Source organism: Hydractinia symbiolongicarpus, chromosome 6 (assembly GCF_029227915.1).
Source record: "Hydractinia symbiolongicarpus strain clone_291-10 chromosome 6, HSymV2.1, whole genome shotgun sequence".
Lineage (NCBI taxonomy): Eukaryota > Metazoa > Cnidaria > Hydrozoa > Anthoathecata > Hydractiniidae > Hydractinia > Hydractinia symbiolongicarpus.
Genome location: NC_079880.1, coordinates 18,378,805 through 18,404,539, shown reverse-complemented (window position 1 = coordinate 18,404,539; position 25,735 = coordinate 18,378,805). Strand labels below are relative to the sequence as shown.

The 25,735-nt window shown below is 33.5% G+C and overlaps 1 protein-coding gene across 1 annotated transcript; it reads right to left on the bottom strand.

Moving 5' to 3' along the window:
• Positions 1–14,296: 14,296 nt before the first annotated feature.
• LOC130647315 (innexin inx3-like) lies at positions 14,297–25,483 on the bottom strand. The gene is made up of 6 exons (XM_057453115.1): positions 25,360–25,483; positions 17,204–17,412; positions 16,835–17,085; positions 15,763–16,144; positions 15,439–15,667; positions 14,297–15,281 (listed from the first exon to the last, which is right to left on the bottom strand). Exons 2-6 carry the CDS (start codon positions 17,373–17,375, stop codon positions 15,038–15,040), a joined length of 1,278 nt encoding a protein of 425 aa, XP_057309098.1. The 5' UTR covers positions 17,376–17,412; positions 25,360–25,483; the 3' UTR covers positions 14,297–15,037.
• Between the last annotated feature and the right edge of the window lie 252 nt (positions 25,484–25,735).

Genomic DNA, 25,735 nt, shown 5'->3' with positions numbered 1-25,735 from the left:
AATCACTTTAAAATGACTACGACAACAAAAGAAACGGTTGTTCATTTATACAATCGCGTGAGACTTTGTCCTTTCGTTAACATTTCTTTTATTTTCAGTTTCTTTTTCATATCCTGCTCTTTCACTTTCAATTTACTATTACAAGTCTATTCAGGCTGAACCTTTTAGGGACTTTTCGTCATATGTATATATGTATATATGTATATGTATGTATTTATTGTATGTATATCGCGGCGATATTGAAGGTCTTCCGTATTGATTTCTTGTTCGTACAGTGCATGTGCATAACCTTCAAAATGCGAAGTCACATACTTGTTCGCCGACCAAGATGTTGCTTTGGCGATATTTACACTTTCTTGTGATGATATCTTTCTCCAGATATAGCTGTGCATAGCTTTTTCTTCAAATCGTTGTAATCTCTGTTTTTCACAGTGCTGTAAGTACTTCTGTGATAGTTTCTGTGGCGTACAGTTTTCTTCAACATCGATGTTCGCAGTTGATAAAAACTCTCTAGCTTGTCGTACGATGCATTCGCTTTCTCCTTTCACAACCTTTTTGAGATAGGGATTACGTTGTGTGCTTTGGTGAAGCTGTTGATTAATTGATATTATGCGGCTTTCATATGCCTCCTTGATCATCTTGAGACCCTGGCCTCCTTCTTTCCGTGGTGCGATCCACATCATAGTTACGATGAAAGTTACCAGTCATATTTAATACTTTTCTAGTTTTTATATCAATCGCCTTGATTTCGTCTTTAGTCCATTAGAATGCCGAATGTTTGTGTGAGGACAGGTAAAGCAAATGAGTTGTGAGCGATGTATTTGTTATATCCGCTAAGTTCACTACACCATATTTTTCAAGCTCTTTTAAAGTACTTACTTTGGATTCTGTTTTTGTTGAGTGAGCCTTTGTACAACGCATTCTCAGCAACACCTAAGTACTTGCACGTCATATCTTCCTCTATCGGTTGTATCTTGGCACTGTTCAATTCAAGTATTTCGTCTGTGATTTTTTTTCCCACGTTCTATAATCAAATAAGCACATTTAGATTTCATTCATGCTGCAATATCGTTATGCATGACTTTTTTTGACCATAACCCTTTCCAGTAAGATTCGACATCTTCTTTCGGAGGTATGTCTTTCGCAGAGTTGTAATCTCCCTTCATTTTGCTGTAAAAAAGATTTTTCACTTTACATCGAAATATGTTCTCCAAAGCAGATACAAAAATTGACTTCTTAATTTTGTTAAAGCTATTCCTAATGTGACTGTTTTTAATTTTCCTAATTGATGGATAGTATTGACCTTGTTGTGTATTTGTTTTGAGAAATGTGAAAGGTTTTCGAAAATGCTTCAGGTGTGTTATTAATTCGCTTTCATTAGGCTTTCATTGACAGAAGTAATGACCTGGAATGAGTCAGCCTATTTTTAAAAACAAGATTATTCTTGCAGCATGTTTTTGATGAAGGTAAAGTGACTGTATTTTAGTTTTATTAGTGCTACCCCAAACTATGTTAGCGTAATTAATATGACTATGTATAAAAGAGTAATACAATTGTATTAGAGATTTGTAAAGGATGCCAATAGATTTTGAAACTTTTAAATTTATCATAGATATGTGTTGGTGCTACTTTAAATTTTCATCAAGTATCACACCTTAGAATTTAGTGGATATCTCCCGTGAAATTTGATTTCATTCTATTTCCAGTTTAGGTAGGGCAACAGGCAAGTCCTTCCTTCTTTGTGGTGTGTGGAATATTGTATACTTTATTTTTTTTATATTTAGTGATAATTTATTAGCAGAGAACCATTATGATAATTTGTTTAACTCGGTACAGTTTTTTAAAGAGTATTAATACATTTATGGGAGTAAAGCAAATTAGTGTCATCTGCAAACATAATAGAATTTAGGATTTCAGAACAATTGCTTAGATCATTAATATGTATTAAAAATAAGAGTGGCTCAAGAATTGAATCTTGTGGAACACCACATTTAATTGTTAGCTTATTAGTTTTTTTGTCACTGCCAATATCTATGTATTGTGTTCGTTCACTCAGATAACGTTTAAACCATTTTAATGTTACCCCACTTATTCCATACGCATTTAGTTTACCTAATAATATGTTGTGATCAACGGTATCAAAAGCCTTAGATAGGTCAATAAAAATACCCAAAGTAAATTTTCCATCACTAAAAGATTGATGAATGTCGTCCACAAGTTGCATTATCGCATGTTCTGTGGAGTGTCTGTTTCTAAATCCAAATTGTTTTTTACAAAAGATAGAATTATCGGTGAAGAAGAGAAAAACTCCGTTGTGCAAAATTTTTTCAAGAATCTTTGAGAATATGGGTAGAATGAAAGTAGGCCTGTAATTTGACATCGTTTCTGAATTATCTGATTTAAATATTGGAATCACTTTTGCTTGTTTTAGTTGGTCAGGAAATATTGTAAAGCACATTTTTAAAAGCTGGAAATGAATCTTTGACATTGCTATTAATGCTTAGAAGATTTGTTTCTTTTAAAGCTTTTGAACTCATAAAGTAACTCCCATTTCCCATTTGGAAATTACAGTTTGGTAAATAATTTTTATAATCTACTTTTGTCTTAATTTTTGCTGAGAGTTGTGGTCTTACATTCACCAAAAAATCATTACATGCAGCACCAATTTCTCTATCACCACACAGCAGTTCACCATTTACAAACAACTTGTCAGGAAAACACTTATTGCGTTGTTGTTTTTTGCCTATAATTTCTTTTATCACAGACCATGTGTTTTTAATGTCATTTCTGTATTTTGTTTCTTAATGTTTCAAAAAGATTTTTATATGTTTTATATGTCTCAACATCTTTACTTGACTTCGATTTGAGCTGCTTTATATGGAGTTTTTGTTTTAGTTTTGCAGATTTTGTTAGACCTTTAGACATCCAAGGAGAAAGGATGTTTTTATTTTTTATTGTAATTTTTTTCAGAGGAAAAAAATAGTTATAGTGATGTGAGTATTTTCTTAAAAATGCTTCGTAGGATTTATGTATGTCTATAACATACTCGGGAGAATCCATCAACATAAAATTGTGTTTGCATATGGCCCATAATAAGATAAATAAATTCCGATAAAAAAGTTTGCTGAATAATTTTATAATAACATCAAACAAATTTTCAAAATTTATATTTTTATATATTTAATATTTCCATCACAAAGTAGAGAAATCATATTATTTTAAATTAGAAACAATTCTAAGAAACTAGTCGTTGGCCCGTTGATAAATCCACGGTTTCGCCCGTTCTTTTTATAACGTATTTCGTGTTTCCGTAACACGACTTTTTTCTCGCGCACAAACAGACAGACGGAATACGGCTGTTATTAAAGAGACTAGTCGTTAACCCGTGGAAAAATTCACGGGGTTGCGCGTTCTTTATTCATCGCATATTTCGTGTTTCCGTAGCACAATGTTTTTTTCGTGCACAAACAGACAGACGGAATACGGCTATTATTAAAGAGATAAAGTAATCAAAAGTTCTATTTTTTATTCCATTTGTTTGTTTTTTTGCCAAGAAATTTAACTGTATCATGTAAATGAGCCAAATGTAAGTTAACTGTGCCGTAGCTAGGTGTGATTTCAAACCGGCCGCGGATTTTTTTTGTTTTCCGCAACGGGAAAATCGCCTGATGCTAGATATATAAATTTAGAGACAGCGCAGAGCATGGACGCTGCTAAGTTGTTGGTATCCAAGCTAAATTTGCCTTCGGGGAAACTTCCATTTTCTCAAGCATATTTTTTGTATAACAACAAAAATATTTAAAAAAAAAATTTTATCAACAAATTTTTTTGGTGTTGTTCAAAACCTTTTTTAAGGAAAAATAATTTTATGCATTAGAAACATTAAAATATATAAAAATTAACTGAATTAAAAAGTATAAATTTTAGTTCACTATTTTCCAATCCGGGTTAAGAAAACTTCATGCGATAGCAAACCGATTTCAGTCCGACTAACCGGGTTCATATACATAATTACATTTTGGGTACATATTGTTTCAGTATACTATACGTCCTAAAAAAATTTGCTTTTTCCAATACCCAATCTTGACTTTAAAATGTTTCCAGTTCTTCACTATGCACATCCACTACCACCCAAACAGATTGTAATCGCGTTGATTAATGAAATGGATATTTTCCTCCTAACAATTGTGTTACATGGACATTCTCTTTTAACGATCTGTGCAAGGCAATTATGAAGATATTTCACAGAACGTTCCGTGCTTAAGCTGCATAATATCATTATAAGGCCTTATCATCTCCTGTTTTTTTGATCTAGTACGTTTTCTCATGTCCTGGTTTGAAATTTCCCTTAGCCATGAGATTAAATAGCCTAATATCTAAAAACTCCATTTATTGTGATTTCCAGAACGTTTTACAGGGATGTGGCGTCTTACATCTTTACTGATGTTGCTTCGTGATTTTAGCGTTTCTTTTGTCAAAGGCTGCAACATGGTTCAACCTAATCTTTATACAGCATCTATTTTGCAGGGATGTATCAGAGATGTGTCAAAACGAGACGAAGCCCCTTTCTTGCAGTCCAATGCATGTTCGACGTTGAATGAAGAAGCGCATTCACAAGGTTTAGCTTTTTGCTTTTTAGTTGCCAGCCAATTTCGAATGAGATTCAAATTCTAGCATATCCCTAAGTAGCAGAATATCCACGGCGATACATGTCTCTTACCAACTAAGTCATTTAATCTAAGCTGGTTCGGGTTTATTGGAACTTTTGTTTCTCGAATTCTCAGTTTTCATAGATTTTAAATTTTCTTTAACTTGAATTTTTTTTTTCGTTTCAGACACTGGCCTACTTCATGATGAAATTCCATATAATTTAATAAGAGTGATGGCTAGGGAGCTTTCACGTTCAGAGTACAAGTCGCCTTTCCAAATACGCATTTTAATTAAGAAACACTGGCCTTGTCGTCATTAGTCAGTTTGAAGTAGAGGTTTGCTTCATATAATTTTTTGTGTTTGTTGGTTGGTTTGAATCCTGGCTCTAAGCTTTTGGATGAGACATACTTAATATCATCAATGAAGCTTATAGTCAGGTTGCTGTGAACCATAAAATTAAGATTTTTGATTTTCTTACATACTAGTGTGAACAACATTTTAATTTTTGGTATAAAGTGTTCTATGCATGTTGCAAACAAAGAGTATCTTTAATGGGCGCTCTTAAGCTTGGTTTCCATCTGGCGCTAAAGTACGTTAATTTTTCACGCTAAATTCTGACCTCGGAGTCAATCGTATTGAATGTTTAGCGCAATGACGTTTTCATTACAAGTAAAATTAACGCAAAGTTACTTTATTTGGTTGACGAAATTTGTGTAATAACCTCGAGGAGAACATTCTAATATGAATTTTTTGAGGGGAATTCAAAAAAAGGGAAAGCAACAACAAAAAAAAAAACGGCCAAGATTTTAGGTCTGTCAAAGGCAATATGTAGAATTTTACCGTCTTCTGAAATAATTATTATATAATGTTTTAAGGATAAACTTTTTTACCCGCCGTTATAAATAAAAAATGTTTGTAGAAATGGTTTTTGCACACATAACATGCTCAATTTGTTTAAAGCCTCACCTCCACTTGAGCGTACAAGCGAAGCGACAGAGCGGTCTATTGTTTTCAGAACAAGAGAATTAATTAGCCGCGCCGGGAAGCTTTTTCTAATCTCCAGTCATAACAAGCACAATGGAGTAAGCAAAAGGGTGCGATTTTTTTATTTTGTAAATATAAACAAAAGAACAAAGATGTCTGCCGACAAAAGAAGAAGACTTCTGGTATTGTTCCTTTTAAAAAAGTATCAAATACAATTAAAAGATGTTGATACTTATCTTTCGTTTAAAACTATAAGATTTTGGTGCGACAAGTATTCAAAGAAAGATCATTAAAAGGGGGAATTTAATTCGTTAGTGAAACAGACAAGAATGGTGGATAAGGAATTTTTTTTTACAAATTTCCTTAGTGACAACCAAGTACGTGCGAAAAGTTGTTTGGATTCGTTGCACCGTGTTATTCTTAAAGACTCTTCGAGAAGAGAAGCCATCATCAGGGGCGGATCTAGGGTTAGGCAGCCTAGGCAATTGCCTAAGCCTAATTTTGTGACCTACTAGAGAAAAAAAATCTATAGATAGAATAATCTATAAGAAAACTAAATTATTTTTATAAATTCATTTTTGGCATCCGCCGATTTCGACTTTATGACGATGCGGCGTTTTTATCGATTTTTTATATTTCACTCAAATTAAGCAAACCCGGGGCGATCTTAGGCAAAGTGTCGATTCGCTTAAAACATCCGCGGGTTTTCAAGTTCCAATGAATGAAATTCTGAAATGTGAAATAAAAAAGCCTAAAACGTCCGTGGGTTAAAAAGTTTAAACGCCTAAAACGACCACAAGTATGGTTACATGGACAAGTGGATGTTTCTTTTTCAACATGGTTTACTTGGGTCAGGTCCAATTGCAGGGAGCACTTCAAATATCTAGAATATCAAAGCATTTGCATGCTACCGAAGTTTAATGAAGAAGTTTTGAATTTGGAAACCCTTTCAGATATTGAAAGGATTGGAAATGCTGGAGGGTAATATTTTAGCCACGTGTGCCATGTTGTTGTCTCAAACCAAACATTCATCTGCCTCTGCAAGAGACAATAAATTCATTTAAAGTAAGTAATACTTGAAATATTTTAGTTTTAGCAGCTCCTGAATTTTAGGCACTTTTGTGTCAAGAAGTATTCTTAAAAGTGGTAAACCACTTTTAAGAATAGTTCTTACAAAACATGTGATTAAAATCTTTTTCTTATCAAAACAAAAGGTTTTAACTTGACCTCGATCAAATGTATTGTTTGTTTATAAAAGCCCAATGCTAAACGAGATAACTGAAGCAATTTATGTAAACACTGTCTTGGCGGTCAAAAGATGTTTTGGTGTGTATGTTAAATTTGGTATAGAGTGTATTATTAGCTACCTACCTGTATGTGTATTAGTTAGAATTTTGTTAGTTTTTTTGTTTAACGTCTTAAGGTCACAGGCTTCGTGTAAGCTTCGTGTAGACGTTTATGCAACTGTGTGTCTTTGTTGCTGTTTGGGAGAGAAAACATTCTTGTAAGATAACTAAGAGACAGCTCTTTCATGAACGCAAAAGTCCAAGCTAAATGTTAATAGATCTGCAGATCCCCTTTCCTTCCCCTAAAAATCAAAATCAGAAAAGGTAATATTTGAATGTCGGCCATGTGTCCCTGTTAAGCAGGTACATATTACAAGTTCAAAAAACTTTCTGTTGTCTAAGAAATCGATGTATACAGTATGAGATATACTTAAACTTCAAAGGATTCCACTTCGTCCCACCGCCAAATTTATGCGTTTAGCATATACTTTTTTATTGTGATTGTCCCTAAGAACTTTCACTTTGTGGGAACTTTTAAACAGTGCATTTTATATACAACATCCCACTGCTCATTTTAAAACATTTAAGAACATGAGAAGATCTCTTTAACTTTCACATGTTACATTTATTTGTAATAAAATTGCTAAAAACAAAAGAATGAAGCAATACCTAATCTAAGAATAGTCCAAGTTTGTTTTATAATATTTCTTATTCTCATCTTGTTGAGCAATACAACGTATATAATTTTGTTTTAGGATAAGATATTTTGATGTCACCATAGTACCTATGATGAATATTCTTCTGACAACGAAAATCATCATCAATTAAAGAACACAGAAGATTAGTTCTGAATCCTTATAATATATATTAGAAAACTGTAAACAATGGATATATATCTGGTATAATCCACAAAGTTGGTGAAAAAATCAATCAAAATAACTTGTGAATATTCAAGTAAATCATAGAAATGATTTTCACATAAAACAATACAGATCGAAACAAGAATTGCATGTTAAAGAATGCTCTGTTACAGACTGTAAACTAATGAAAATGTCATGTTTACATATGATTATGAGTAGGATTTGTATGTATGTTGCTTTTTATGTGAGAATCTTCAGAATTGGCCTATAGTTACTAAAACTTTCCTGAAGATTTTCCAGTATTAAGATATCAGTAAATTGGGGATTGCAATTAATCAAAGGTGTTTAAATCTCCCTCCAGCACGATAATCGAACCATTCAAACTTAGAATATCTTTACGCGTTCATTGGAGATGATGCTTTCCTTTTGAAACCTGATTAGATGCGCCATGCCCTGCACAAAATACGTATCTGGAAGATAGAATTGCAAACTAACGGATGTCACGAGCAAGGAGAATTGTAGAGAATAGCGACCTCTCAATTCCGAATCTTTAAAGATTTTTTTTTTCGCGAATGTACACACTGCTACCCTTGTTACGAAAGTAGTCATTGCGTTGCACAATTATTTGATGAGAAATAACTCTGTATGGCGCAGCTGTTATTGCCCACCAGATTTTGAAAAAAGAAAGTTGGGACGGTTACAAAAACTAATTTATCTCTCTTAAGGGCAGTGTCAGTTAAGTCTATGCCTCTTGAGCTCTTTTGACACAATTTTTTATACGTGATGAATTTGTATAACGCAATGTGTGTGATCAGGAAGCGGTCGAAAGAGTACATAAAATTGTCAAAAAATAGTCGTTTTTTTTCTTTATTCAAGATACGTATGTTGTAACATTGATATAAGGGCAGTGTATGTTGACAATCATCTGTGGCTCGAAGCACTGCTAACTGTTTTATTTAAAACTAGTTTTTTTGCCTGTCTTCTTGAAATGTAAAAGGAAAAAAGTTATTATAATATAATTAATATCCAAAACTGTAATTGTAAAAAAATTTTCCGAATTAGTACCCATTTATTTGGAAGTTTTTTTACATTAGACTTTTATAAAATAAATTTGTTTAAAAAAGCTCTTTACAAGAGTTAAAAGTTAAAAAAGTTAAATATATCGCAATTGAAAATATACTATGGAAGTAAAAAAAAATCTCAACTAAAAATTCATGAACTTCAAAAATTTCAACGAAGAATAAAAACATTGCTTGTGTTTAGCAATGTAGAAAGATCCATAGGGCTTTAACTGAAAATTTATCAGAAATTAATAAATATTAAATCATGCATAGTACATGTTTATTACCTTTGTAAACGATACTTTTTATATGGTTGATATGCAAACTTTTACGAAAGTCCATTTTTGCAGTGAAAACAGTGCTTATTAAGAAAAGCATGTACTATGTCAACAAAAAAACACAACAACATTAAGAATCACATAAGGTAAGGTCATATAACATTCAAGTATATGCTTATTTGAAGGTTCAATTATACAAAACAATACAACCAGAAAAACAACAACAAAATTTTATGAGAAAGCAAATGGTTTGTTTAACTAACTAATCATCCAAATTCAGCTAGCATTTGCTGCATTTCTATTTTTACCATAATGTTGGCTTTGCGACTATGCCTATAAGGTTTGGAACTAAACTTTTAACAAACAACGTATTTGCATCGTCATCTACTGGTTCTTTAGCCGTAGGAAGGCAGGTTGCCACTTTTTCAATCAAATCATCGATTTTTTTTCGTTGTTCCACCACCTATTTTTGGTGGAGAGAGTTAGTCTTCTAATTAAAATTAAATCGTCAATTGTAGTGGTTGTGAAATTGTCATTTGCTGTAACTTTTAATTTACCACCAGAATTGTTGTTAACGGTTACTTTTGTGTGTGGCTACTGGCACTACTGGTTGGAGTTTTTGGAATATTTATACTATTAATCAAGGTTTCTTCTGTTGTCTGGAAATCTGAATTTTCTGATGTAGATTAAGACTTAAATTACTATCTGTTTCCCTATTTGCATCATTGTCCCGGATGAAGAGCTAACTATCGAAATGTTGACATCTGGGAGTTCTTTTGTATCCTGTCCCAGACCTTGTTTGCTGATGAATTTTCTTAATACATCTCATCATCCCGTCTTGTGGATTTTTCCAACGCTTTGAAAGTTCCAATTCGAAAAGTATGAAAAAAAAAGTATAAATGTAGCTAATTTCCATTTACAAAATCAACCTTTTCCCAACAAGAAAAAAGCTTTTTTTGTTTTCTCTGAAGCACCAGGAGAGGAATGAACTGAAAGCTGAAAAAAATCATGAGAAAACAGGAAACTCTTACCATTAGATTTTGGTGCAATCATTTTCCAGGCTTCCTTCTTGTTGTTGTTGTCTTTGAAAGCTCCGGTGCTTTTATCGCGCGAGACACCTTTAATTGCTCACATTTATTAGAAGTTTATCGTCAATTTTTTTCTCCACTTCCATGTTCCCTTCAGCAGTAGAACGAAATTCCATTTCCTCTCCAACTCTAGCTGCATAAATTTCGAGCTTCTTCTGCAAGTTGTAGCTGTTTCTGTTGTTTATAAATCCATTAACACGAGAGTCAACAAACTTCTGCAAATTTACAACGTGCTGCTGCAAAGAGTCGGCCATCTTGAAAATAAGAATTGTATCCTTGCGAACAAAAATTTTCTCAATGTTTGTTGACGTTTTTGGTGCAATTTGATTGGTCGAAAACTCAACGAATTAATACCATGCGACAAAAGTAGAACCAAATCCTACTTTTGTCGTGTGCAAGTTTCATCGCTTCGACAAGACTGCGACACCACTATTGCGCAATACTTCATTTGCAAAACAATAGATTGCTCTGTTGCTCCTCTGTATGCACACGTGAAGGTGAGGCTTTATACAAAAGTGTGTTCGCGTTAATTCGGATCAAAATCTCTCTAATAATAGCCGTATTCCGTCTGTCTGTCTGTTTAAAAGGGTTAGCGATATTCCTTTGATCTTTCCGCGATTTTTAGAAACCAGGGGGTTGTTTAATCGCAAATCTTATTATTGATTAAAATAAATTTCAAAAATTAATTTCTTTTTTTAATTAATTGAATTACTTTAATTTATTGCCATAAGTAAGAAAAAAAAATTTTGTGATAAAAATGAATGCATCTCTATAATAATACGCTAGGTGTGTCTGTCTGTGTGTCTGTGACAGGCAAAGTGGATGTCTTCATTTTCTTTTGATGTTGCCGAAAAATGCATGTCTAATATGTTAAATTTTCTGACGTTACGACGCGATGAAAATAACACTACTTTAACGTCAATATCCTATATTAAATTAATGAAGCCATTACAGTGCACCCAAAACTTTGAGGCCAAATAACTTGGAAACGAGGTGGTGACGTCAATGATTTTTCACCGCGTGGGTAACTAGGGACCAACTAGGACCAATTTGGGTAATTTTCCCAAACCTGGGTCCCCGAATCCGTTTCGGAATGTACGGGTTGATGACGTCATCGAAAAACCTTCAAATCCTAATATCTCTGCAACCGTTTGTCAAAAATACGCGATCCTATACATTTTCTTGATAAGCGTTTCAAGACCTATACAAAGAAGGCAGCAGGTATACAAATTTCTAAAAAAAAATTGGGGGGGTTTGACTGGCCATTGCTGACATCAGCAAAATGTTAAAACCCTTATGTCTCATTAACTGCTTATCAAAAAGATATGATCATATACATTTTCTTGGTCAGCGTATTAACATCTGCATAGTACAGGCAACGAATAAACTAAATTTCGCCAAATATTTTTGTAATTGCACTGCTGACGTCAGCAAAAAATCTAAAACAACCTACTTTTCCATTGTCCTTCTGCCTAAGTGGATTTTTCCACGGGCCTTATCGACTAGTCTATATAATAATACGCCAGTTCCGTGTGTCTGTCTGTCACTTTTGCAAAGTGGATAAAATTTCTTTGATAAAATCTATAAAACATCGCCTATAAATTTGTTCTGTAAATTAGCAAACTTTGACGTTAAAGCAATATTGACGTCAAAGGACGTCATCAAAAAACCTTTAAACCCTAATATCTCTGCACCTGTTTGTCAAAAGTACACGATCCTATACATTTTCTTGATCAGCGTTTCAAGATCTATACGATGAAGGCAACAGGCATACAAATTTCTAAAAAAAAAATTTGGGGGTTTGACTGGCCATTGCTGACATCAGCAAAATGTTAAAACCCTTATGTCTCATTAACTGCTTATCAAAAAGATATGATCATATACATTTTCTTGGTCAGCGTATTAACATCTGCATAGTACAGGCAACGAATAAACTAAATTTCGCCAAATATTTTTGTAATTGCACTGCTGACGTCAGCAAAAAATCTAAAACAACCTACTTTCCATTGTACTTCTGCCTAAGTGGATTTTTCCACGGGCCTTATCGACTAGTCTCTTTAATAATAGCCGTATTTTGTCTGTCTGTCCGCGAAACCCGCGTGCCGTAACGGAAACACGAAATTTTGTAAATTACGCGCCGATACCAAATGCGATATATTTTTACCGACTTTGTTTTGACCGCTCGCGCGTAGAATACCATTCACAACGCCTGATTCTTTAAAAAAAAAACAAGATTTTCGCGACCAGAAAGAATCCAAGATCTTCGCGGAACGAAGGCCATTTTGATAATGGTCGTGTTTGTGGTCAGTGTGTGAGGTTTGTAGACCTGTTTGACTTTTTTATCTTCTAAAAGCCTTATATATTTGTAATATTTGTTTTCTGTTTGTTTTCCATGTTAGGATAAATATATTGTCACGTTTTTTAGCCACGTACAGATCTTAAACGCACCAGTTTTAGGATGTTTGGCTAGGAACGAAGATTAGCTAGCTATAGCTACTAGCTAGCTAGAGCCTCACTTATTGCTATTCTGTTTGGTATAAGAGCTTTTTATCCTAGCCAACATTTTTTTTATGTTGAGGCTGTGGCTATTTAAAAAGTGAAAGTATAAAAATGCAGTTTGGCTACAACAATATTCTTAAGCAATACATAATTTTTATGCTAAATGCAGTTAGCTAGCTAGGTATAGCTACATATTTTATAATTTTTCTGCAAACTTTTTCTGCAAATGAAATGGCTGAGCGATTGTTTTGGCTGGACGAGTAACGACAGGCTGTTCCCTGTGTTTTTATTTAAACCGAAGTTGCAATGAACATTTTTGGAAAAGGGTAATACGCCTTATGCGCCTGTTCAACTGTGTTTAACTGTACTAAGCGGTTAGCCCAGTGTTAAAAACAGACTGTTTTTTGTAAAAGGCTGTTACGCCTATGGGCATGTGCAACACCGTTTACCTGTATATACTAAGGTCAGCCCACCACTGTGACAATTAATTTTTAAACTTTCTTGGGAATCACGCCTGGACTAACCACTCAGCCCTGTGTCTGCGAGAAAGTTTTTTTCAAAAGGGTATTATTCCTATACGCTGTGCAACACGGTTTAACTGTACTAAGCGCTCAGCCCAGTGTCACGATTAATTTTTTAACTTGCGCAAAAAGTTATTCTGCAAAATGAAATAAAATTGACGATTGTTTTTGCTATGATGGAGTAACAACACTTTGTAAACTCTGTTTTTATATCAGTTATCGTTGCGGGAAAGTTATTTTTTGAAAAATATGTTACAGTCGCACACTATAATGGTGTATGCGCTTCAAAAGATTAACGACATACTGTATACCTGTACTAAAGCGCTCCACCTGATCGTGTGGGACAGTTTACGGCTCTTATTAAGCGCTCCACAGAGTGTTCAATGCCGGATCACACCTTTACTTGTGGCTTAACCCGGCGTTTCGACGCCGGGTTTCCCGGCTAGTCTATATTATAATGCCCGTATACGTCTGTCTGTCTGTCACTCAAAATGGTAGCTTAGCTGCGCAATAGCGAGAAGCACGCAAGGCGATATAAAAAGGACGGGCGAACACGTGGATTTTCCACGGGCTAACGACTAGTATAATATATTTTTTTATATTCAGCCCGCGCGCTAATCGGAGTTACAACAGATGCGCAAATTTAGTCTTCGACGTTTCCATTAGGCGCAAAAAAATTAACTCCAATTAGCACACCTGATTAACGCGAATTAACGCCAGATGGAAACCAAGCTGAATTGTATATGCTTATAATTTTAAACGAGCACCAAACATAAAATGTTCGCTATTTTGACCTCGTTGTCGATCACTTCTTCAGCAATATTCAACACTGTTATTCTGTCTGTTATTCTGTTTGTGATCACGATGTTGATGACGATGGAAACGAGACTGAGTAAAAAATTATTGAATTATTCTTTTAGTTTTTCTAAATATTTTTATTTATCTTAATAGAACATCTGTGAGATTTGTTTGTTTTATTTTATCATTTGTTTTATTTTCCTTCGGACGTATATCTGTTTTAATGTTTTGAAAACGATCGACGGGAGAAGGCAGTTAAAACAGTATAAAATGCGGGAGAGAGTTATTATATCTCTTTCATCTCTTTCATGATCATCTTTATCAACAGAAGACGTCTTCCAAAAGAAAGTGGAGACGTAGTGTACCTTCTCAGATTCGATAAATAATCACGTGAACGTCTCCTCACTTACCTTTCACCTTTTTCATTTACCCTTTTTTTGCACACCTGGATAACCCTTCTAAATTGCGCCATTCCATTGGCAAGTGCCATTATGGCTGAAAAAACATGTTGTCAATAAAAAATGGTTGTGAAGGGACTTTCACATGCTCTTCTTAAAAATAACATCATAAGAAATACAACGCATGGTTTACAAAAACATTGTTGCTATAGGAACATTGCGAAATACAAAAAAAAAGGAGTCTTATACCTATCATGACTATAAAATCGAAACTACTACAAGGAAGACTTTACAAAACAATCGCCTTGTCAACAGGCTCCAGGATCATAAAACTGAAAAATGAATTTAGAGGTTGAGAACTTTTTTTCCATACCTCTGTCTTTTTCCTACCAACTTGTTTCGACTGTCAAAGTTGCATTTGGAAACTCACAGATTGGTTACAAATACGTCAAAAATTAACTATGCTATTTGTCAAAACTTATTATTAGAATACTGATGCAACTTTAGAAATCCTATTTACAATTTTTCTTTCTCGTACAAAAATACCCTGTAGAAATTGTTACCGGTCTTTATAAAACAAGTCGGACATATCAAGTTACTTCATCACAAAGTTTTTAAAGTGCGAATGTTCCGTTGGATGGCTTTCTTTTCATTGGATAGCGAGGAGGCTCAGATTTTGGGTTATCGAAACTTGAATCGATGCTGTGTGCAGGTGAACCAAGAATCTTCTCCCTTAATTTTTCCAGAACGTCTCCGTACACCAGCTGGTTCTTCTTGCGCATGAATTCAAGATATTCCACTTCTCTGTAGGTTAAAACATCAAATATTCTTTTGGCTGAGTTGTTCGAACCCAATCGTCTAAAAAAATGAGGTTGTTGCATATGATTAACACATTGAATGGCAATGGTTTAGAATATATTTTATGGAAATGAAATGCGAAAGAAATCTGAAAAATATCAAATGTACATAAAATAAAAATATAGCAATATAACAAACAAAACACTCAATCACTAACCTGATTCCGACCAGTCCTATGACATAATTGAACAAAAGAATGAGAAGACCAACAAGGGAAGCGACAATTCCAATGATCATAGCGAACCACAATAACATAAACACGTATTGATACAAGATATGTTGAGACATTTCACACAAAACTACATGTACGTTATTGTGAGTTTCAACAAGGTGTTCTGCTGAGCTGTGAACTTCACACAATCCGAACGGTGGAAGCAGTTCATTACCTGGATAAAAAATGAACTTCGCTAAATAAGAGTTCTGAGGTGCACGGGTATGAAATATAAAAAATATAGTTAGTAATAAAGTGGAATAGTCTTACTTGGCTTGGGAAAATCTCTATATCCCATGTAATCATGAGCCATAGTGTTGTTCTTTCTAGCCCAATCCACCCATTTGCGACCGTAACCATAAAATTCACCTTCTAGAACTGAGTTTGTTCCAAAAAAGGCAAGGAAATTGACAATGATATAGGCAACTTTAACACCTATATTTGCAATCTGTTTAGCTGTCAGCATCTTACTGCATTTTCCTCGTTGCTTGCGATCTTTAAAGTAATACTTGACAATACCATCAATATCTGTTTCATTCTTCTTAATAGCTTCACGCAAGTTGATTAGATCATGATTGACCGTCTTTGAAATCATGTATGGCAGGTAATACAACAATGCCAATGCACACACATAGAACGGCATGTACTGGTACTAGATAAAAACATGAATATACATTAATAAACATCTTGAAAGCTTAGCAGCCTTAACAGCCATAGTGTCTATCTCTAACTTATCAAATGTACAACGTTAACGTAGAGTCCATTCCACGCTTTAAATGTCAGATTTAAAAACATACAAAAGATTAAATACATTAAATCAAAGAAGCCCCTAACAGTGCTATCCTGCTAATATGTAGTAAATCTATCCTCTTTAATAGAATTTGAGTGGTTCTTGTGAAAGATTTGAAATAGTTTATTGTTAAGGACAGTTAAGTATAAGATCACCTCCAAAAAAGATGGCTTTTAATTCAAAATTAATATAAAGAGCCGCAGGACCTCAAGGAGCCGAGATGAAGAGGGAGATAAAAATTAAGGAAAAAGACTTAATTAAATTTTTTTTTGACATTCACAATATAAAAATGGCTGCAGATAGCTACGTCCTATATACAAATGAGTGCAGTTTTGTTTGTTAGGTGCATTAATTTCAATATTCTTATTAATAGAATTAGAGAAAAGAAGATCATTGGCGTGACAATTATTTCGTTTTTTTTTTTTTTTTTTGGGGGGGGGGGGTGCTATTTCGGCGTGAATTAAGAGAAGATAAAAGTCAAAAAGTTTTAGAATCAAAGCAACGCCGTGTGGGTTCTTTTCTAACAAAAATAAGGCTAATGAAATAACGAACCTGTATGAAAAACGTTTTGGTCATTTCTTTGCACACGTAATTGGGATTGTTTTTAAACGGTCCCTTTTGCTCTTTGTCAGCGTTGCATAAATGACCTCCCGGCATCAAACCATTGTCAACCAAGTCTTTAGGAACTCCATAATATGCAACTTTACCAAGCTTGTCCATTAGTTCTCTATAAACGAACATTCCTTGTACCCAGCATGCATTAGAGACAAACTTGTCAAAGTCTTCTGCTGGCTTTTGCTCATCTATGGAGAAATAAAGAAGAAAATTACATGTAAACGAATGAAATAAGAAAGAAAAGATATACTTTCCTGGAACGAACGAACAAACGAACGAACAAACAAATCAATTAATAATATTTACCTGGCACAACACAATTAAATTTATCGCTATACCAACTGATACCAAGCACAATAGTGCAAGCCAGTAGAATTTTCACCATGAAAATACGATTATATTGATCGGAATAACTATCATGGCGTGGTTTTATTTTGATCTTAAATAGATCTTTAATGTCGGTAGCTACCATAGACATTCTGAACTATGTTCTTAGTAGTTTGTTGCTATGTTACCTGGACATGAAAAAAGAAATGTTAATTGCTATGCTTTTTCATAACATTACTCATCAGACTTGATATCAATTCTGAATCTGTAGTAGTTTCTCATCAAATGTACACTATTTTTTTAAAAGCACAAAATTATAATGAGAATAATCATCAATAAAAAGTCGAAATTTACTAAAAAGTGCAAAACTTTAATGTTAGCCTGTAAGCACGCGAATAAGGCAAAAACTGAATACTGTATGCCCTGAGAAGCATATTATTTAAAGTTGGCACGTTTTCAGTTTTAAACTTGCTATTTTTACACTTTAATGTTATTCTTTTCGAGCAAAAAATGCTGTTTGTTAAATTGTCCAGGTCTTAATTGCACATTTTTAAAAATTTTCATCCTGGCCTGTTATTAAAGTCTCCACCCCTTTAACTCGATCATTTATATAAAATGTGCATATACGTTCAACAGAATTCCAACTGACTTGTACTTAAAAACTTACACTTGTTTTGTCCTTAAGAAATAAAAAAGAAATTGTTGTAGCTAACAAAAGTTCTAGATAAGCATGTTAGTGAAGCTTGGAGTGTATTTTATCTGCTTTTGAAAAAAAATGTTTTTAGTTTTAAAAACGAAGCACATTTAATCATTTTAATAGTCAAATACACGTACGGTGGAAGGTGTATATAATTTCTATTGGATCACCGTATAATTTGACTCATTTTTCCAGTGATTTAAGATTCATTTTTCCCTAAATTTCTGATTAAGCAAATTAACGTGGTGTTTTTAGCGATTTAGTGTTTCTGTTGTTTTTTAAAGATGGAAGGAACTTCTCCAAGAAAAAAAGGTATTTTTTGAATATCCTAGCCACATTATGAAGCTAGTATATCACTATTTTCTACCTATAATGAAACCTTTCTAAGCCTTTACCTCGCTGATGCAAATTTCGAAGGCTCACCTACAGCTGGCTAGCATTAAATGTGCTATCTAGTTATATCTAGTTAGCATAAAAGAAGCTACTTAGACGGCATAAAACTAGCTTCGTAGCTACCATAAAACTATACATAGCTTGCATAAAAATAGTTTGTGACAGGCTCAGATTTTCGAACTACACAATAAGTAAGATAATTTTGCTCTGATCAGAACTGTACATCACAATCTCGCCAGCCAGTTACAATTTTCCATAAAATATGTCTGGTAATTTTAGACCAAAAACAAAGGACCAAAAATTTTAGTAAATCTGCAAAGACATCCATATTCTACAGATAAAACTCTTTGTTCCCTCATAATCACCACAACGCCCAGTCCCAACTTGCAATTTCAGCATGGACACTGAGAACGGGGAGCCACAATTTTTCTGAAGGATTGTAGCTAATGTCACTGACACCGGCGGAGTAGACATTAGGTCAGGAAATCAACTTTTTTACCCTACGGGTAGGCATAGTAATGCCGGATAGCATGTTTGTTTATAATAAATAATAATTTCTATTTTAACACCAATAGTAACAAAATACAAGGTTAAACTTTCAGAAATAATTGTTTTACCAGTTTTTTGTCCGTCAGATTCCGAAGAACTTGTACTAGCGTTGGCCTGTGAAATATTGGGTCTGGAACTGACTGTGATATTTTTAATACAAAAGTACGGGATCATATTTCTTGAAATCAAACCTTCTTTGCTTTGGCGAAGATGAAACCGTTTGATTGAACAAAATAAAACACGTGGGAAATTGGTTTCAACTAAAATTGACATGTAGAATTTTTTGCTTGGAAACCTAGAGGACCTAGACACACTTTTTAATCCGTTAAATAGTTTCTTTAGACAATTAAGTGAATAATTAACAAAAGAAAAAATATACTTTTGAAAATATTACAATAACGTAAAAAAGATAAAATGGATGTTGTTATCACAAAAGCGGTTTTAAATGTACTTTAATGAAATTTGATAAGTAAACTTTACTTGATAAGTCAAACAATCTACTTGATAAGTAAAGCATGCAAGAGGTATAGTTAAAATATATTATCTTTATAAATGTTTTGGCTTGTAAATGTTATTTTGTGGTTTTTGTTAAGTAGCACTTAATGTCATAAAAACAGCTTACTTGTTGAAAAGATATTGCAGTGTTACTGGCCAACACAGGCTAGATTACACTTTCGTTGTTTGGTGTTTTGTTTCCAGGTGGTTGTCAGGTACATAGCTACAACGTAGCCTTCAAGTACCTTATTCGTATTAATTTTTGAACGTTCGCGAAAAAATGTTTGTTATACAGTACAAAAAATTATACAAACTATTAAGAAACAAATTGATTGCGGAAAGACATTTTAAAGGCATCTAAAAACTTTTTAAAACCCTGAATTTTGCTGTTTTTTGTTGTTATTTCCGAAGGAATTCTGATTTGAAAATAGTTAATATGCAGAAATGCAATACAGTGGAATCTCTCTAAAGCGGACATGGTCTGAAGCGGACATGGTCTGAAGAGGACACCTCTATATAACGGACACTATTGCTCGGAACGGACTGATTTCAGGTCAAACTCTCACAAGAAAATCTCTATAAGGCGGACAGTTATAAGGCGGACACTTTATAAGACGGACACATTTTTTCGCACCAAATGACATTCTCCCTTGAAAAAGCGCTGTGTAAAGCGGACACATGAAAAAAAACAACCACTTGTTAAAGGAAAGTCGAGACATGCTGCCATGAGTTACGAAAAAAGTGGAAATCTCCAAATATCAAAAAGAAAACAAACTTCAATCCGAGTTTCTAAGAGCAGATTATAAAACACAATGTATTTGTTAGTTGATATTTTTTTTGTTTGTATAACAGTAGAGCGTATAAATAATACAAGTTCATATTAATCAAATTATATGTATCATTTACTTGATTCGAAAGGAATAGAACAAAGAAATAACGGACAAGCCAATGTGAGAAAATCCTTAGTGTAAAGTAAACCTCTTTATGTCGGATATTTTTGAGGTTCCAATGGTATGAGTATAGAGTATATTCCATGTATGTAAAGAAAAATGACGGATTCGACTTTTAACCCCTATATAGTATATACTTCAAAAGTTATATTCAAAAATAATTGGGAGAGAGCTTTTTTAGCATTAGGGTTAACCCTATTCATGCTTGGTTATTTAGGCGCTCCCCAATGCTATAAGGCGGGATTAGTTTTTAGGAAAATTAAAGCTAAATAAAAGGTTTCGAAGCCCATAAAAAGTTAGGAAAAAAGTTTAACATGGGGGAATCAGCCTCCCTTCCTCCCCTCCCTAGCACGCATTTGATTAAAAAGTTATGACAATAGATATTATTTAAAAGGAACTGTGCTCTAGAATACATGCAGAAGTTAGTATCCAATTCGTATTCTATCTCTATAATAATACCCGTATACGTCTGTCCGTCCGTCCGTCTGTCTGTCACGCAAAATGGTAGCTTAGCTGCGCAGGTAGCGAGACGCACGCATTGCGTTATAAAAAGGACGGCGAACCCGTGGATTTTTCCACGGGCTAACGACTAATTTGTCTATATTTGCTTCAGTGCCTCCTAACAGATGATGACGTAAATGCAAACAAGCCAGCGATGAAGTAGATTATCAAGACGCTATTGTTTATCTTGCTGACGCAGTGTTTAATGAGAACAGGAAATACCCCATCAAATGAAGACACTTTTCAAATAAAAGCAAAACTGTGATAAAACACATTTTAGCTTTTGGGAATTTCTAATTTGTGTCAAAGGTTTTTTTCAAAGGGAGCTGTTTTAGAGGGGTGGACAAAAAAAAAGATTAGTAGTAATTTGATATTTGAGTCCATTAGACCTACATGATTAAACTTCTTTCTGAGACAGGAACGTTTTTATCAAGTGATCTATGTAAACATGGGTTTGAAAATAGCTTATTTGTAAAAATCTGTTTTTTTTTGTAAGATCCTATATAATCTGACCAGAGGCTGGTTGTTTTTATTTTTGAGGCTTTTTTTTATTTTGTTTATGGTAAGAACACAAGTTCAGAATTTTTTCCTAAATTGTCGCTAAAGTTTTTGTGTTTTTATATAAAAAATAGGTTTATTTGTTATTAATATGGTACTCTATTATTCTTAAAAAATAAAGTTAGAGAAAAAAACAACTATACTTCCTAGATTGTTATTATTTTCTGTCAAAATGCTCGGTTGTTTTTAGCTATGAAAAAAAAAAAGATTTTAGGTCTATTTTTCAGCAAAATTTAAGACTCATGTTCTTATAAAGTTGTTCTTAAAAAACGCGTGCATTAATGATTATCTGACAAGTTGATTAAGCATGTCACTAGGTCGTGATCCTTTGCTTTTGTTGTCATATAATATTACATCATCTTTGTCGTAGAAAATTACGGTAACTAATTAGTCAACATAACGAATAGTGCAAGGCGATAGGCTTAAAATTTACCACTTCAGAAAATATGTTTCTTCCTACAATTTTATCAGAATTAATTCAAAAAGTATTTGTGATCTGTGATAAGTTTGGAATTTTAAATAAAACTTTCTATTTAAATGATTCCTCCTGGTTAATGAATTATAATAAATAAACTGCATCAATAAAAATTTTAATGGTCACGAGCTCAACCATTTCAATCTTTGATATGCGTAACTCATTTCGTCTGACATAATCATACTACAAATTTTTTCTTCAGTTATTATGCTCAGCAATATCGGTGTCACCGAAATTCTTAACTACCTTAAATAATGACTCCCCAGTGATAATAAACTAGTTTATAATGACCCCCTAGTTAAGATAAACTAGTTAATAATAACTCCCCAGTCATAATAAACTAGTGAATTGTTACCCCATAGAGTCAACATTTCCTAGGAATTAATAACTCACCCAGTTTATTTTGACTCCCTTATATTTCTTTTTAGATAGAACGATAGAAAGTCAGCTCAGTTACTAAAATTTATATGACCAAAATTTTACCCGACTTTATGACCCGACCAAGATCTTTCCCCGAATTTATTGCCTTAACTAAAACATTTGTTAGCAAACTCTTTCTGCATTTTTTGACGTAAATTTGTGCTTTGAATTCATCATCATCATCATTCTCGGCTTTATTGGATGAATAGTTTGCGATTTATGGACTTTTTCACGGAGAATAAACTTCGTTATTTGGTGGGAAAATGGCGAAAAACGATGCGACAGACAAATGAATTGCATAGAAGAAAGGGCTAGCGGTGCTAGCATGCCCATTAATTAACCCATTAACATTAACCCATGCTAGCATGGGTTGGACGGGGTACATTAATGACCCTCTTGCAATCTGAATTGAAAAAAAAAGGTTTAAGTGACTTAAAGGATCTAGTAGAATTTAACAATTTTCGAAGTTAATCAGCGGGGAGTGACAAAGCTTGCTGTATTTTCCATCTGGATATTTTTTTGGTTTCAAATATACTTTAATATCACTAAGTGGCTCTGCCTTTGAACTTCTCTTTAAAAAAAGGGGAGTGTTTATTAACTGGGGAAGTCATTATTTACTAGGTTATTTCTACTCTAGGGGAGTTATTATTCTCTATTTTGACACAGGAAGTTAAGATAATCTGCTACACCGGTACACAAGAAGCTGCGACAAAAAAATTGCTCTGGGAACCGAGTTACTTAATTATGTCTAGTCGGTAACCCGTGTAGAAATCCACGGGTTCACTCACTCGTCCTTTATATATCGCATTTCGTGTTTCCGTAACACGAATTTTTTTCTCGGGCACAAACAGACAGACGGAATACTATTATTAAAGCTTACCTCCCGTGAAAAAAAAGTTGTTTTTATATTAACTAAGCTATAAAAGCTATTTTTCTTCGAGATATAAATCTTGAAAATTAATTAATTATGCGGAAATATATATATATGACATCATCGATTAGATGCTTAGGAAGAATTTAGGAACAATTGCTGGTATGAATGATAAATAGGGTAACTAAGAATTAATATTCATGTAAATTATTATTTCAGAATACCTATAGCTGGATAGGTAAAAACATATTGGCACCACCTCATACCTTGATAGAACTCATTTTTTCTAATCGATGATGTCATACATTAATTAATATAATTATCAAAACTTTTGAGTCAAAAATGTTAAGACCGATCGAAATATTTAAAAAAAATAAATATCCGTAGCCAACTTTCCAAGGTCTTTCATATGAATCCGTCTTTTTTTTCGCAGGAGGTAAGCTTTAAATAGTGGTCAGTTTTTTTTTATCCTCAAGAGGGATTCTTTTATTTATTCGGTTGTTCGTTTATCTTTTTTAAAAAAGCAAAAACTTTGGATATTTGACTACTTCATTATGCGCGAAATAAAACATATTAAACAAAATTACATTTCTAAAGAGATGGAACTCTTTAAAATATTTGTTTAAACCTATTCGGTCCGGGGTTTTTCGAACATACTATGACCGGGGGGGGCGGATCCCGCCCCCCCTCAATAACTTTTCATAGGATTGTTCAAATTGAATCAAACTTGGCACACTTATAGTACGTTATAAAAGGAACAAAATGGCGGCAATAAATTTTTGCTTGCGTCAGCATATTTCCATGTGACGTCATCAGAAGCTTGAAAATTGTTAGAAATGCCACTATCTGCTTAAAATATAATTACTTTTGTTCTAGAGTGAATTTTTACATTCTGTTTGAAGTTTCTGAAAGCTAAATAAAATTTTTTTGACATATCTTCCGGTTTTTACATTGATCGGATAAAAAATTGCCAAAAATTGCCCGAAAATCCGTTTTTTCCGATTTTCGGGTAAAATCCGACAAAATCGGGAAATCGGATTAGTCACGTGTCAAAATTATTCAAAATGATTTTTCTTGATGAAACAAAGTTGTGTTGCAAGTTTCAAGTTTTAAGGATAATCCTAACAGGAGTTATTATATTTTTCCCATTATAAGGATTTCATAGAGATTTTAGAGGTAGTTTCGAGTAATGGCCAATATCAAAGCCTCCGAAAGGTATGGGACCTAAAAATTTAGCATGCAGGTGTCTAATAGATAAATGTTGAAACTCAGTAAGTATCATAGCCATATAGGAAAGCAATCAGGAGTTATTAAAAAAAGGGGTGGCGGAATCCGCCCCCCCCCCACCCCGTACCGAATAGGGTTAATAGGTGACTCTAGAGTCACATTTTGTTTTTTTCTGTAAAGGAATTCAGGTCGAGCATATTCTCAAATGTTTTCAGTTTTTGCCAAAATCTCAGCCTTGACCTTCTGATAAACTTACGTTCTGTTGAAAAAATGTTTTCGAGCGAAGAATGGAGTACGTACATATTGTTTTTATATAAGAATTGTAATGTTTTCAAAAAAAGGAATACAGTATGTACAAACTTTTTTTGTTCTGAAAATCAATAAAGCTTTACCCCATTATACACTTTTTAAAAGGATAATTTTATTAGAGAAATGAGGCTGAGAATTACTGGAGAATAGGTTCCAAAAAAGATCAATGGCGAGGTTGAAATTTTACTGAAAACCCCCACAATAAATGAATCAATTGTTGCGATTTTGCGAAACTTGTAATTGGATTATACGTGGCAATTATTTGTAATTTGTTTTAAAACAATTAAAAAGGTCCAGAAATACCAATAATATCAAAAAAAAATAAAAATAAAAACATCTTAGCGCAACTTTCCTAGTTTTTATAAAAAAAGTTTTAGCTAAAAATGCTTTTCGACTCCAGCGATTAAGTTTATTTATTATTTCAATCTCTAATATTTTTTGTGAGTTAACTAGCGAGCCAAACTGTTTTTAGTTGAGATAACACAAAGCAAAACTTTTAACTGCCAATGTGAATTGCAATAAAATTATGCGACAAAAAACTTATAAATATTTAATGCTCATGGGGTAAAAATCCATTTTGGTAAATTTAAAAAAAATCAAAGGTAAGAACTATTTATAATGTAATTAAATATAAATAAATGTAGTTAAAACTTATATAAAAATAGAATAAAACCAAAATTATTAACTTACATATAAATAAATCTCTTTTAGAAAATGTCCGTACGTTTTGTCACCTATGTCTTCAGTAAAACGTTACTGAACTTTTTTAATATTATGATTACACCCTCCGCCATTGAGCTTTTTCTCCCATGGCTCATTACGCTGTATTTGAAGTTAATAACATCAATGGAGAAGTGTCTAAACACATTTGTGATATGGGGGTCTGGTAATAATACTACTATTGTTTATTTAAGCTCCTGAAAAGATTTATTGTTTTAAATTTTTAAACGTCATTAAAAACAACTTGAATTTTTAATTGTGGATCTTCGACCACATTTCAAGTTAATCGATATCATGATGACATGGTTTCTATTCTCGAATCAAGTTTACCCTACCCTTACGAACA

Excerpts from the sequence above, each read along its gene's own strand:
- LOC130647315 (XM_057453115.1), bottom strand. The coding sequence starts at position 17,375 with ATGTCTATGGTAGCTACCGACATTAAAGATCTATTTAAGATCAAAATA. Across the intron at positions 17,086-17,203 it reads ATTTAATTGTGTTGTGCCAG|ATGAGCAAAAGCCAGCAGAA; the intron begins GTAAATATTATT and ends ATTTCTCCATAG. Across the intron at positions 16,145-16,834 it reads CCAAAACGTTTTTCATACAG|TACCAGTACATGCCGTTCTA; the intron begins GTTCGTTATTTC and ends GTTTTTATCTAG.